Source organism: Balaenoptera physalus (assembly GCF_965194825.1).
Source record: "Balaenoptera physalus genome assembly, chromosome: 6".
Lineage (NCBI taxonomy): Eukaryota > Metazoa > Chordata > Mammalia > Artiodactyla > Balaenopteridae > Balaenoptera > Balaenoptera physalus.
The window spans coordinates 94107723-94123102 of record NC_138885.1 but is presented as its reverse complement, the minus strand read 5'-3'; the positions used below and the strand labels follow the sequence as shown (position 1 = coordinate 94123102).

General features: G+C 40.2%; 1 protein-coding gene across 1 annotated transcript in view; it reads right to left on the bottom strand.

Moving 5' to 3' along the window:
• Positions 1 to 9729, bottom strand: part of CD28 (CD28 molecule) — a 49320-nt gene extending 39591 nt beyond the window's left edge. The window contains exon 1 of the mRNA XM_082467405.1: positions 2781 to 9729. Coding sequence (XP_082323531.1) covers positions 2781 to 2970 — 190 coding nt within the window. The 5' untranslated portion in view covers positions 2971 to 9729. The remainder of the gene's footprint in view (positions 1 to 2780) is intronic.
• Between the last annotated feature and the right edge of the window lie 5651 nt (positions 9730 to 15380).

Sequence of the window (15380 nt, the reverse complement as noted above, 5' to 3'; positions counted from 1 at the left end):
TGAGAGAGGTAAATGGTTCTTTTTGTGTACAACTACCTCAGAGGGGTCATTTGCTGAACTAAAAATAAGGTCTTTAATTACCTTGCTTTGCTGATGGTTTTTTATTAAATACCAATCATTTTCCTGCCTTCTGTGCCTCTCTCAGAAAAAGAAGTGCTGGGGGGGAATACAGCAGCACTGGAGAAACCAGTCATGTTCGAATTGGCCGTTTTTGACAGTTTCTTTGCTAGGGTTTGGGAAGAAATGAAAAGAAATGCTCTCGTGAAAAAAAAAAAATTGTGTTGTCCTGATTTTTGCCTTCGTCATGGATGATTAGCTTGCTGAAAAATAACCAATATTGGCTGAAAAACCTATGAACAATGCTATATATTATAGGCACACTTCTATTATCAACCACGAATTGATTCCCTTTCAAAGGCCTGAAGTTCTAAGCTGGATTCATATTCCAAAATCCAACAAAATCCTCTATTGTGGATCTCAATTGCACAATTATCTGGTAGAAAACACATCATGTTAGTAAAGAAACTGTGTAAGTTAAGGTTTTCTCATGCTTCCTAAGTCATACTTCTTTAATTTAGCCATAAAGATCTTTCTATAGTGTTATTAATCATGGAGCATCAGGTTAGGTTTAAAATATTTCATAGAATAAGTATTTTAAGCTATGCTGTGAGGCAATGAGTTGGAATTATTAAATTAGTCGGGGGAAAACTCTTCTTCATACACACACACACACACACACACACACACACACACATATCTCAACACAGACATAGAAGTAGTCTCTCACAATCTTAGGGAGGACAAGTACACTTTGACCAGCAAATTTCCTTAACTGTAACTTCTTCATGTAGCGTAAAGACAGAAACAAAAAACACATGGAAGATTTTGCACCACTGATTAGAATGGATCATTAGATATTTTTGTACGTTGTAATTATTTTTTCTCATAAGTTTTCTTACTGGAAGAGACATTTTGAAAGTGCCTTCTCTACATCTCTCCTACTTCATTAGATGGCCACTCAGCGTCAAATCTTAAAAGTTTTTATGGGGGTGAGTTGGCATTTGAAAAGTAGAAGTACCTCAAAGTCAAAAACAGTTTCCATGTGTGTGAACTCTTCACTGCTTTTCTAGCTATCCCCTTTTAATAAATGTTCTAAAGGAAGAATATAAAGCTTTGAGTCTTACAAAAAATATCTTCAAAGGAGTGTGAATGAAATGATGATGAATGGCTCTCCACAAAGAAAAGTATTTTGTGTACAATTACCAATTTTAAAATTTTCTGTCAGAGTGAGGCTTCTCTCTCTTTTCTGCCCATTCTTTACTGCCTAATAAATTAAGAAATTTTAAATACTCTTTAAAAATAAATTTTAGAGATCCCTTAAAAACAAAGTTTTTTTAAATCGATGTTGAAGATTCTTTTAAACTATACTTGGTAATTCTCAATGCTGGGTACCAGCTATTGGAGCATAACCTATCTCATCACCTGTTCATGTCTTTTATTATATCAACACCTTTTATAAATACACTCAGTTTGTAAACGTGCTTACTGGCACCTCAGACAACAAAATGGATGGGTATATATGTAACTAGCGTACTTGTGCTGGTTGGGTAATTATATTCTTTGGAGGCATGTACATGATATTTAAGAACAACAAAAAATCATGCAGTCCCCACACTACCAAAATAAGTGAGAAAGAAAATGGAAGATACTGGCTTTTCAATGTATCTTCAAGGGAAAAATAACTATCCTTATTTCAATATGCCGATTAACCCATATCAGTCCAATTTCTGAGCCAAGTGGGACACTTTTCTAACTCTGAGAACAAGTTGAACAAACATCTGACTCCAGCCCACATAAGCAACAAACTCTTTCCTTTCGAAATTGTAATTTTCCAAAGATGATTTAACCTTGGACATATCTGGAGCTAAGAAATTATAAAGCACATCATGTTAGGTGGAGTAGCACAGGCTCTAGAGTCAGACTAAAGTAGTTCAGACCCTGGTTCCAATAACTCCTATATGTATATCCTTAGCCAAATTAACATTCCTACCCCCATCTCTTCATCTGAAATGCGGTTAACTGTGATAGTGTCAAGTTTTTTAGTCTCACCCCATCACCACTGGAAACGTAAAAGAATTTCAACCTAAGAAAACAGATTTCAGCCAACTGTTAAAAAAAAAAAAAAAACTAATTTATTAGCATCTGTATTGTACCAGCTTCTGTGACAACTCCAGAATTCATTCTGGCACTCATTCAGTTCAGGTAGACATGGTAATTACAACCAACATTTATCTTGCTAGCCAAGCACTGACTGTGCTAAACATTTCACATGGATTGTTTCCTTTTTATCCTCACAATGACCTTGAGATGAGGTTATTATCATCCCCATTTTACAGGCAAGGAAACTGAGGCTTAGAGAGTTTAAACACTAGCCTAAGCCCAGCTAGCAAGAAATGGATCTGCGCTGTGAATCCAGGTAGTCCAAGTCCAGAGCTTTCAGAACCAACCTGCTTACAGCAATTTTCTTACATTTCAAAATATATATGTATAGACACTATCAACTGATAGCTAAATAAATCTGATTTCATTCCAAAGGCAGTTCGTTAAAATATTTTGCTGGCTGTAGTCTGAGAATCAGTGAGTTTCTAAATAACAGGTTGTCATTCATAGCAAAAACTACACTTCAAATGTCCAAATTTCATGAGTTCTTTGAAATTTGAAAATGAACCAAAAACCGCAAAAGAAAACGTTGGGGGAGGAAAGAAATCAAAATTGTTTACCTGCTACTTGAATTGAGGGGAAGAAGTTGAGAGCCAGGACCAGCCTGAGGATCATCGTGCTAACGGTGGGCCAGGGCTCCCGCCCCTCCTCCCTGAGAAGCCCAAGTGTGAGGTGAGCTGGAGACGCACCTGAGCAACCTGACTCGTCATCCGCAGCCACCACCACCGACTTACTTCTCTCAGGGCACATGATTAAGGCACTCAAACCACTTACTTCCCTCGGGGCACATGATCAAGGGACTCAAACCTCAAACTTTTGTGACTGCAACATTTCACACAGGATATTGCATTGTTTTGATGACTTTTGACTTTTCCTCTTCTTTTAAAGGCAAGTCTTTTCTTGTCACTGAGAGACAATGTCAGTCACTCTATGATGGGCTCATGGAAATCACTCTCAGTGGACGGGTGTCAGGGCTGTGAGAAACGGGTGCTTGAAATCCAGCAGGAATGTAAGGGTAGAAGAACAAGGTGTTCTAAAAGGGGAGAGATTTTCATAGGATGGAGATAGACTGTGTCCAAAAGGCACCAATAAGAATTATATTGAGGATTTGAGAAATATTTATCAGTGTTGAAAGGAGTTATGAACATTAGGAATTGAATGTTTGTGTTGGATGTAAGCGGCCCCATGGAGCACTTAGCGCACACACACTGCTTAGTTTATGCCAAGCCTTTCCCATCTCACTTCTAGGAACTTTGAGAAACACATTTGCAAGCACCCCGCCTACTGACTATCTGGAGGAGGTCCCCTAAGCAAAGGGAGAGTCAAAAGTATCACATGTCCTTAGGAGGACAGTAAGGTAAGCAAAAGCCCATCGGTACCTCATGGTATCCACGTCCCTCAAGGAAGCATTCAAGGCTAAGTGACAGGCGTGAAAGGAGGCTCCGTATCAGCCTCCCCAAGGCTGGTGACCTTGCCCTCTGGTCAAGACTTCTGCATTTAGGCTCATCCCCCTGGTGTGGCCAGCTCCACTCTCCTCTTCTGGCACCTGGGTCAGGATCTTGTACTCGATGACTTTCTCAAAAACTTTCCAGTAACTTTTTTCTGCTTTCCTGAAAAACCTAAGCTTTATATGATTATCCTAGTTTGGGGTTTGTGTATGTAATTTTTTTTAAAAAACACAATTTGTATTGATTTTTATTCTGACTCTAAAAGTAGGACATATTACATATAGAAAATTTAGAAAAAAGATACATTTTACTTTATTAAATGTCAAAAATAATCAATAAAACAAAACTTACCCATGATCTTATTGCTCTGATATAAACACTGTTAACCTTCTGGTCCATTACCTTCCATGTGTTTTCCTATTAAGATTTTTACATATTTAATATGAGGTTTTATGTATCATTTTCAACTGATCTATACTATTATCTGTTATACCTTGAATACTTTTCCATGACCTGTAAGTATTCTTTATAAACATCATTTGAAATTGATGCATAATATTTCATCCTATAATCACCTCATAAGTTGTCTAACAATCCCCTGGTGTTGTCACCAAATTTTTGCTGTTTTCAAATGCTACATTGAACATCTATCATGATTTAGCTGAAGTGAAAGAAGGCTTCATGTCCCTCACTCTTTGTCTGATAAATGACGGATCAAAAGTATTTCCCCTCCTAATAGACCCTCTTTGTCCATATTTCAATGTTCTCACAAACACAGTCTTTGTGACCCCCCCACCCATACCAATATATCTTTCTGCCCTTTGGAGCAATTTGTCCTTGGCTATGGTTCACTTACACTTCTGAACTAAAGGTAAATGATGAAGTCATGTCTCCAGTCCGAGAGAAGATTCACTTCTAGAATTTGACCCAGTATTCCTAGCTCTGACTCTCTAAGATATAGGGGAAGTTATATCTTACCCAGGGCCTGATGTCTTTCTAAGGACAATTTATAGAAAGCAGTGTGCCCTTCTCTAAAAGGTTACCCTTATTCAGGAGTCCCCAGACCACCCAGATCTAGAACAAGAGACTCTGAAATTCATCATAGAGATGAAGAATATGTACAGTAGAAACAAAGACTCCCCCAAATTTCCTCTGATTGATAACAAAAGGTTAAGGAGCAAATTAATAGCTGCTGTGAAGCATATAAAAGAAATATGCTTCAAGCATGTAGCATGTAGTTAATAATATGCATATGGTAATGCTTAATTGAATCAACATTAGCTGGAAAGAAGGAGTGCAATTATCTGGTCCAGCTCCTTTATTTTGCCAATGAGGATGCTGAAGACAAGAGAGGTTACTTGATTTACACAAACCCATAAACAATAATTAAGTATACTTGATTTTATTAATTGACTAACCGTATTTGGTTTTCACTCTTTAGAATAAAAAGAAACACAAACTTTGGCCTTTGCCTTCCTTTTTTTGCACACTAAAGAAACAAATCATTTCATTAGAGTCCTTTCACATTTGCTCTTGAAATTCAATGACATTCACTTATACTAAGAAGTAGAAATGATAGAGATGAAATAAGGGACCTTAAATCCATCAATGCATGGAGTACTGAGACCCTCCTACATTTCCTATAATAATAACCGTTATGAACCAAACACTTTACATGCCTGATCTCACTGAATACTCACACAACCTGTAAGAAACATGCTATTATTATCCCCATTTTACAGATAAGAAGACTGATCCCGAGAGAAGGTTAAGAAGTCTCAGGAAGCAGTGGAGCCAGGATTAGAACGTACACCTTTCTAACTTGAACTACCAAGCCATAATCACAGCACTAGACTGCCTCCCTACTGTCAACCCTCTCTAGGATTGTAAATTCCTTCAGGACAAAAGGATAGGGAATGTACATTACCTTTCTGGTACAAGTCATTTAACACTATGTCTTATTAGAGCCTGAGTGACCAGGGGGTGGAGAGGAAAGGGGGTAGTGGCCCAAGAGGACACTGGGCAGACTTAATCAAACTGTGTTTCATAAAAACCCACCTGTATTTTTCTGGAGAAATTCCAGATTCCTTAAATCCACACGTGCTCTTGAAAGTCAAGGACAGATGCTCTGTGATGAAACAAATGACCTTAATAAATCAACACGTATACTGAAGTCCCACCTATAATACATGGCTCGTCAGAGAAAAATATAATACACATGACCAAATTCTATAGGCTGTTTGAAACATAATAGGAATTAAGCCTAGCGGTAAGAGCCTTAAAAAAGAAAAAGAAAAAGAAAAAAACTCTTTTTTGTGATATATTAAGAAATATGTATTTTGGTCTTCATCCTTGGCTCCTAGCAAGAGCTCCTAAAACCTGTGAAATTCCCTAATCAATAAAGATGCTAGGAGTATCTTTTGTTTTAATAGTTGGGTTTTGACCCCAGTTCCTGACACAGAGCTCCTAAATCCCTTGGAATTTCCTGTGTGACAGGAACATTTTTTTTTTGTCCTAACGAAGGGACTCTTGGTGGGCTCCTGGAGAGCTTTAGGATGGGAGCTGGCCACAGAAAGATCAAGCCATTATTAGAAGTTTAGAACTTTTATCTTCACCCCCTATTCTCCGGGGAGGAGAGAAGGGAAGGAGATTGAGTTAAAAATTAATCATGCCTAAGTGATGAAAACTTCATAAAAATCCCTGAACTACAGGTTTTAGGGAGTTTCTGGGTTGATGAACACATCACAAGCTGGGAGGGTAGTGCACCCCAGTTTCACAGGGACAGAAGCTCCTGCACTTGGAATCTAGAACTCACCCTACATACCTCTTCATCTGGCTGTTCATTTATCATTTCCTTTATTGCATAATAAACTGGTAAGTCTAAGTGTTTTCCTGAGTTCTGTGAGCCACTCTAGCAAATTATTGAACCTGAGGAGGGGGCTGTGGGAATCCAACTTGTAGCCAGTTGGTCAGAAATACAAGTGATAACCTGGGACATGCAGTTGGCTTCTGAAATGGGGGCGGTCTTATGGGACTGAGCCCTTAACCTGTGGGATCTGACACTAACTCCAGGTAAATAGTGTCAGAACTGAATTGAATTGTAGGACACCCAGCTGATGTGGGGGGAAAAATCACACATTTGGGAATTCCAGTGGCTAAAAGCACAGGACTTGAAGTCCCATGGGCTTAGAAGTCAAATCCCAGTTGGGTCACCTTGTAGCCATATAATCTTAGAAAGTCATAATGTCAACTCCTAGTGTGTAAACTGGGGATCAAAATGCCTCACTCAATAAGTTGTTCACATGTCACACAATGTGTGAATCTCCCCCATAAGATTTAATGAATCTCCACGTCATTCTTATTGTAAGGGGCTGAATAAATGTTTGTTGGATCAACCAAAATAGACCATTGAATATGTGTTCCATCTATTTCTGTGGATTGATTTTACTTCATAGCAAGAGTGCCATTAGAATCATTTTAGAAATTAGCCCAGTGTTCCTCCTTGCCGGGCAATCCTTTAATAATAACACAAACCAGTATTAACTACAAAGTATCACTGAAGAGTCTTCAAGAATCAGAGTGGCTAAGCTAGTCAGTGGGAAACCCTCGGCAATCTCTAACTCATATAGAGCAAGCCTACCAGGATAATATCTTCTTTGATCTAAATTCCAGCTAGAAGCTTGCCTTTCATTTTAGTTTCTAAGTTTTCCCAAACCTCTGTCTCACAGAGGTTCAAATGCTCACATGGCGATTGTGGGAAAATAATGAGGCCTTAGATTCTCCCTTTGAGCTTTGATTCTACCCCAAGTGTTTGTATGAAAATCTTATTCAAAAAATAGACAAAAATGAAGTCTAAAAAGTCATGCATATTATCACAAGCCAGCAGGACCAAAGCCTGAAAAAAATTAGGCTACCACTAAAAAAAACAAAAAACAAGAAATAACTGCCGTACTGATTGACTAATCCCACCAAGTAAAGAAATATTACAGAAAGACATATTGGCAGGAACAATCTGGGAGGCTTTACCAAGGATTACATGAAAAAATATGGTGAAAAGTAGCTTAAAACAATTACCTAAAAATCTTTTGACCACTAACAGAGGCAGGCCTATCTCTCCATATGGTAAAAGCAGTTGCTAACATTTCCTGGGGCGCTGCCAGCTAGCAGGTGTGTGCTAAGCATCAGGCATGCATTATCTCCTTCAATCTCCGCAACAACCATAGGAGGTTGCTACTATTAATATCTCCATTTTATAGGTAAGGAAACAGAAGCTTAGAGAGGTTGGGTAATCTACCCACAAACACACAGTAAGTAGCAAAGCAGGGATTTAAACTAGAGTCGAACGTCATGGGAGAAGTAGACACCATCCCAATCAAAGCAACCAACAGCTTGCATCTGTGACTGATAGTGCAGTGGGTAGGAGCATTGTTTCTAAAGAGGCATGTATCCTCTTGATAGACACATCTATGATTCAGCACCAACTTCATAAAAATTCAGCAAGAATTCCATAGGACTTGCAAAGTCTTCCTCAGTCAGGAGTATGGGATTCTCATACTCCCCTGCTGACCCTATATTCATGGAGACCCAGTCAAGAGGAAAAAACAAATTGTGTGTATTCCTGACATCATCCTAGAGGAATGAATCCTGACGAGACCAGGAATTTGTGTGCTGTCAGCAAGGATACATCATGAGCCCGGACAATGCTGATCTGAGCTTTAGGACGGTTCTATGACAACAAGTTCATCCACTTGGTAATCTGAAAAAAAGCAGAAGGGGAGTGGTAGATACAGAAAACCTCGATCACTGTCGTTAAAGTTTGAGAGAGACTATTGCCAATCAGACTTGGGCGAAACCATTAGGACAGTGTGACAAGGGGCAGTCTTAGGACCCAAAGATGTTGTCATCAAAGAAGTCTACTGTGCTGCTCTCCAGTCCTATTATTCTGGAAATCTAATGGTCTCATGGAGCCACGTTCCTTCAGTCTCACAGAAGACCACCCCCTGCCTTATTGTCGGCATTAAACAAAGGTACCAAGGGCCCTGAGTTGGCTGAGTTTTTAGGTTTTTGAAGCCGCTGGGACATTTTGGATATTTTCTAGAAAGAGGAATGTTAATTAAACATGACTGAGGTTGGGAGGGCAAGGTAAGGAATGTCTTTCACTCCACAGCTTGTCTTGAACCTGATTTGACCTTCTTCTATAACCCGGCTTTGCAATTGGTGGAATGGTAAGGAGGCAACCTCTGACCTCTTCAGGAAGTACAATCTTGTCCAGGCCTTGGGAAAACCATCATGCCTGGCTTTCCTCCTTTTGGAAAAAATGTAAGGGCCTTCGTCCCCTCACATGTTTTTTAGCACAGAACCTACAGGAAATAGGACTGTTAACTTCAACATTGCTTTCAATGGTCTCTCATGTTACTGGGCGCCCATGGGAACCTTCCCACCCTCCCCCTTCTTGTATCTTCCTCCCCCCTACCCTTTCCAACCATTCCCACACTCATTGAATAAGGAAGGTCAATCTGAATACATCTGTCCCCATCTCTGGAATGCCACAGAGGAGTAACAGCTGTTGACCTCTGTTCGGAACACATGATCCTGTTTGTCCCAAAAGTAGCTTGGGTGAACTCCAGATAATATATACAATCTCCACTTCCTATGGAGAATGTATGGCCAGGAGAGTATATTCCCCACACTTGCTTTATTATAAAGACAGCCTGCTTTCAAGTACTGGATCCTATGCTTACTAAGAGTAATATTAATAATTATAAATAGAATTGTACCTAAAATTTTTTAAGCATTTGCTATATGCCAGATATAGTACAAAGTTAGAAGCATCCCAAATTTTAAAGCCTTAATTTTTCCTTTAAGTTTTGGAAAAAAGCAGTACTTTTCTTTCTTTCTGTACTTCCACATCTTAATACACACACACACACACACACACACACACACACACACACACACTGAAAACCTTTGCTAACCTCCTGTGTGTACAGGCAATAAGATTGAAGATTTTGTGTTTTCTTCTAGAAATATTGGAGGGGAAAAAAAGGAAGTTGAGGAGAAAAAAAAAAAAAAAAAGCCTTGGACTTCCCTGGTGGTGCAGTGGTTAATATCCGCCTGCCAATGCAGGGGACACGGGTTCAAGCCCTGGTCCGGGAAGATCCCACGTGCCGTGGAGCAACTAAGCCCGTGAGCCACAACTACTGAGCCTGTGCTCTAGAGCCTGCATGACACAACTACTAAAGCCCGTGCACCTAGAGCCCGTGCTCCTCAACAAGAGAAGCCACCACAATGAGAAGCCCGCAGATCGCAAGGAAGAGTAGCCCCTGCTCACCGCAACTAGAGAAAAGCCTGTGCGCAGCAACAAAGCCCCAACGCAGCCAAAAATAAATAAATAAATAAATCTTTTTTTTTTTTTAAAGCTGTAATTGGAATGTTACAAAAGCCCAGTAGTAAGAGTAAGGAGCAAGAATACAGAGGCTATGGCCCAAGGCAAGTTCTGGACAAATCTAGGATTTGTCTAAAAATCCATCCAGAGACATCCATTAACACCACGGTACATATGATGTCTTTTATACATGATCTTAAGGAAAATTCCAGACTGAACTTGTTCTCACAGCATTTAGCTTCTGTTGTATTATAGGCTGCTTAGAATTGGGGTGACTAAAACCTCATCATTCTCTTCACTGAGGGGCTAGAATCAACACTGGAAACATGGGGAAATCTCATGCATGTCAGGAATCTAATGTACTCTGCTTTTTCATGCTGTTGCTCATTGTATGAAATGTGCCCAGCTTTGCTATCCCAAATTGTTACAAAGGACTTTTCTAGAAAAATTGGAATTGTTTAGAGGGCTTCAAAGCAGAACAAACAAGAGTAGGAACATCTAGAATGACCTTGAAAATGCACTCATTCTTCCAAGAAACCTGGATTCAGGGCCAACAATAGGGAACGCTTTGTTCTACACCCTGGGGAGCCAGGGGAGAGGAAAGTGGTACCCATGTTCCCAGGGAACTCAAGTCCGGAAAAATACTGAGGAAGAAGCCCCTAACTTACCAGGAGAGGCTTTCAGGGAAGAGATGCTATGACATGGAGGCTAAGCAAAATTGGACAGAGCAGCAAAGGGGAAGAATGCGACTTCCCTTCCAGGCAAAGTATACACTATTTGCAAAAGCCTATGGTGCATGGCTTGCTGGGGGAACCAAGGAGCTCAGTGTGGCCGCAGCAAGAAGAACACTGACGAAGGGCAAGGGAGGTGACAGGCAGTCGGGGCTGGTCAGGCCACGGTGAGAAGTTTGCTCTTAGTACCGAGGACAATGAGGAGACATCACAATATGGGTCAGTGTACAGGTCAGGGATGCTGTCGCCGGTTTAGGAGGCATCAGAGTATTGGATCCAGGCTTTCAAATAGGTTTAATCTCTTGCATTAACTCCAACTGATCGTTCTCAACTGCCTGAATCACAGCTGAACGGGACTTCTGAGACCTCATACCAGATTGATGGGAGCATGGGAAGGACACGAGGGAGGATAGAAAAGGCTCTCTGACTCCCTGACCAGAATTATAATAAAGCTATGACCGCAGATCAGATTGCAGGCTGCTCTTCCCCACCTGTCCCCTAAATCTTGGCATTTTTCCATTTTGGGGGTTTGAGGTGGCTAAATTATGCCCTTCTACTTGTTAATTCAGTTCTTTTTTTTTTGAATTTCATTTTAATTTTTTTATACAGCAGGTTCTTATTAGTTATCTATTTTATACATATTAGTGTATATATGTCAATCCCAATCTCCCAATTCATCACACCACCACCACGCCTTGCCTCACCACTTTCCCCCCTTAGTGTCCATACGTCTGTTCTCTACATCTGTGTCTCTATTTCTGCCTTGCAAACCGGTTCATCTGTACCATTTTTCTAGATTCCACATATATACGTTAATATACGATATTTGTTTTTCTCTTTCTGACTTACTTCACTCTGTATGACAGTCTCTAGACTCATCCACGTCTCTACAAATGACCCAGCTAATTCAGTTCTAAATCAAATAAGAGGGGCTAGGGAAGACAAAGGAGTCACAGTGGTGGAGATGCATATATCACTGATAAAGTCCCACTGGAGGATGTGGCTAAGTGTGCAGCCACAACAAGCATCCCGGACTCACACAGACTTACCCGCCAGTCATAGGCATTGCTAGAAAACCACAGGCCCTGCCTGCAGGGGCGGAGTCTTTACCATTCACCTACCGCGATGCCCAGAGCAGATCACAGGCTCCCTGCAGGAAGGCAGGTCCCAAAAGCGGGGACAGGAGGCAGCAGGAGACAGGGGGAGAGGAGAGGTCAGGGGAAGGTTTGTTTGGAGTGGAGAGACAGAGGGAAGCATGTTTTCATGCTCTAGATGTGGAAGACATCGCAGAGAGAAAGACTGAAGAAATAGGAGAGAGAGGATAATCTGTGGGGGAAAAATGGAGATGATAGGAAATAGGCCTAGGACGTAAGCTAACACCTTAGCATTAATGCAAAAGGAGGAAACTACTTTGAGACCATCACGTTTGTCTAGCAAAATGGAAGTTACAGGAGTTAGAGATTAACTAACGTGGACCGTGCACGTTTCAACACACGCACATTATCTCATAAAATCCTTGTGTAGGACACATTATTGTAGGTCCATTTTATGGATGAGAAGACCTGGTAAGTAACAGAAAAAGACTGAAACACTGTTCTTCCAGCTATGAGACTGTGATCTTGGGAAAGGTGACAAACTCCTTGAGTGTGACTCCTTGCTCTTTGCCATTAAACCACCGCTTCAGAAGGAGCTTCCTCTAGACAGGGTGAATCAGCAGGCGAGGCACCTTCAGAAATGATCCTTCAGTTCGTGTGGTGGAGGCTGGAGGGTCAGAGTGAGTGAATAGCCTCTTAAGCTTCCGATTCAATTTCCAGAATCTCTGAAGAAGTGAACAAACATCTCTTCTTCCCTCTCCTCCTCTCCCTCCTTTCAAGATGCAGAAGTAGAAGCATGTAATTTCAGTAGAAGCATTTTAATTTCAGCATTTTCATTTCTCTGGATGCCACCTCAGACTTTTGGGAAACTGGGCTGACTTCTCAGGGCTTTGCTGCTGGTACTCTGTCTCTGCTGAGAAATTAGACTTCCCAAAAATAGCCTCCATCAAGTGGGAGAACAGTGGGAGGTGGCAGCTTCCTCCTGATTTGTACTGGGCTTGTCTCGGTCATCTCTGAGTACCTGAGGCTTCAGCCCAAGGGAATGGGGAAGGCTCAGGCTGGCTGGCTGGACTGTCACCAGGTCCTGCAGGTCAGAGGCTCATGAAAATGACGTCTGTTTTCCCAGATCTTTAGTTAGGAAAGGTTTGTAGAAATGTACCCTTTGTAGCCAAGATGGTAGGCATGTTCTATCAGATCTATCTCTAGTCTCCCTGGACCTATCACTCTCTTTTTGTTTCTCAGAAATTCAGTGTCTGAGATGGTCTACAAGCTGCATAAAAATATGTATGTGTTTCTGCACAGATATGGGGTTAGCAAGTACCTATTACCTCTTTCCCTTTTCTACTCGGTCCAAATACAAAAATTGCCTCATATGAAAGTGGATGTGCAGCTTTTTTGTCCACAACATTCCTATTACATAGTCCAACTGACAAGACTGTATATAATAACTCTGGAAATTCTTTTTTTTATTTTTTGAGTTTTAATATATATATATATTTAACATCTTTATTGGAGTATAATTGCTTTACAATGGTGTTAGTTTCTGCTGTATAACAAATTGAATCAGCTATACATATACATATATCCCCATATCTCCTCCCTCTTGCATCTCCCTCCCACCCTCCCTTTGTGGACACAAAGCCCAAGCTGATCTCCCTGTGCTATGCGGCTGCTTCCCACTAGCTATCTATTTTATGTTTGGTAGTGTATATACGTCCATGCCACTCTCTCACTTCGTCCCAGCTTACCCTTCCCCCTGCCCGTGTCCTCAAGTCCATTCTCTACGTCTGCATCTTTATTCCTGTCCTGCTCCTAGGTTCTTCATGACCATTTTTTTTTTTTTTTTAGATTCCATATATATGTGTTAGCATACGGTATTTGTTTTTCTCTTTCTGACTTACTTCACTCTGTATGACAGTCTCTAAGTCCATTCACCTCACTACTAATAACTCAATTTCATCTCCTTTTATGGCTGAGTAATATTCCATTGTATACATGTGCCACATCTTCTTTATCCATTCATCTGTCGATGGACACTTAGGTTGGTTCCATGTCATGGCTATTGTAAATAGAGCTGCAATGAACATTGTGGTACATGACTCTTTTTGAATTATGGTGTTCTCAGGATATATGCCCAGTAGTGGGATGGCTGGGTCGTATGGTAGTTCTATTTTTAGTTTTTTAAGGACCCTCCATACTGTTCTCTATAGTGACTGTATCAATTTACATTCCCACCAACAGTGCAAGAGTGTTCCCTTTTCTCCACATCCTCTCCAGAATTTATTGTTTGTAGATTATTTGATGATGGCCATTCTGACCGGTGTGAGGTGATACCTCATTGTAGTTTTGATTTGCATTTCTCTAATGATTAGTGATGTTGAGCATCCTTTCATGTGTTTGTTGGCAATCTGTATATCTTCTTTGGAAAAATGTCTATTTAGGTCTTCTGCCCATTTTTGGATTGGGTTATTTGTTTTTTTGATATTGAGCTGCATGAGCTGCTTGTATATTTTGGAGATTAATCCTTTGTCAGTTGTTTCATTTGCAAATATTTTCTCCCATTCTGAGGGTTGTCTTTTCATCTTGTTTATGGTTTCCTTTGCTGTGCGGAAGCTTTGAAGTTTCATTAGGTCCCATTTGTTTATTTTTGTTTTTATTTCCATTTCTCTAGGAGGTGGGTCAAAAAGGATCTTGCTGTGATTTATGTCATAGAGTGTTCTGCCTGTGTTTCCCTCTAAGAATTTTATAGTATCTGGCCTTACATTTAGGTCTTTAATCCATTTTGAGTTTATTTTTGTGTATGGTGTTAGAGAGTGCTCTAATTTCATTCTTTTACATGTAACTGTCCAGTTTTCCCAGCACTGCTTACTGAAGAGACTGTGTTTTCTCCATTGTATATTCTTGCCTCCTTTTTCAAAAATAAGGTGACCATATGTGCGTAGGTTTATCTCTGGGCTTTCTATCCTGTTCCATTGATCTATATTTCTCTTTTTGTGCCAGTACCATACTGTCTTGATTACTGTAGCTTTGTAGTATAGCCTGAAGTCTGGGAACCTGATTCCTCCAGCTCTGATTTTCTTTCTCAAGATTGCTTTTGCTATTCGGGGTCTTTTGTGTTTCCATACAAATTGTGAAATTTTTTGTTCTAGTTCTATGAAAAATACCATTGGTAGTTTGATAGGGATTGCATTGAATATGTAGATTGCCTTGGGTAGTATAGTCATTTTCTCAGTGTTGCTTCTTCCTATCCAAGAACATGGTATATCTCTGTATCTGTTTGTATCATCTTCAATTTCTTTCATCAGTGTCTTATACTTTTCTGTATACAGGTCTTTTTTCTCTTTAGGTAGGTTTATTCCTAGGTATTCTATTCTTTTTTGTTGCAATGGTAAATGAGAGTGTTTCCTTAATTTCTCTTTCAGATTTTTCCTCATTAGTGTATAGGAGTGCAAGAGATTTCTGTGCATTAATTTTGTATCCTGCTGCTTTACCAAATTCATTG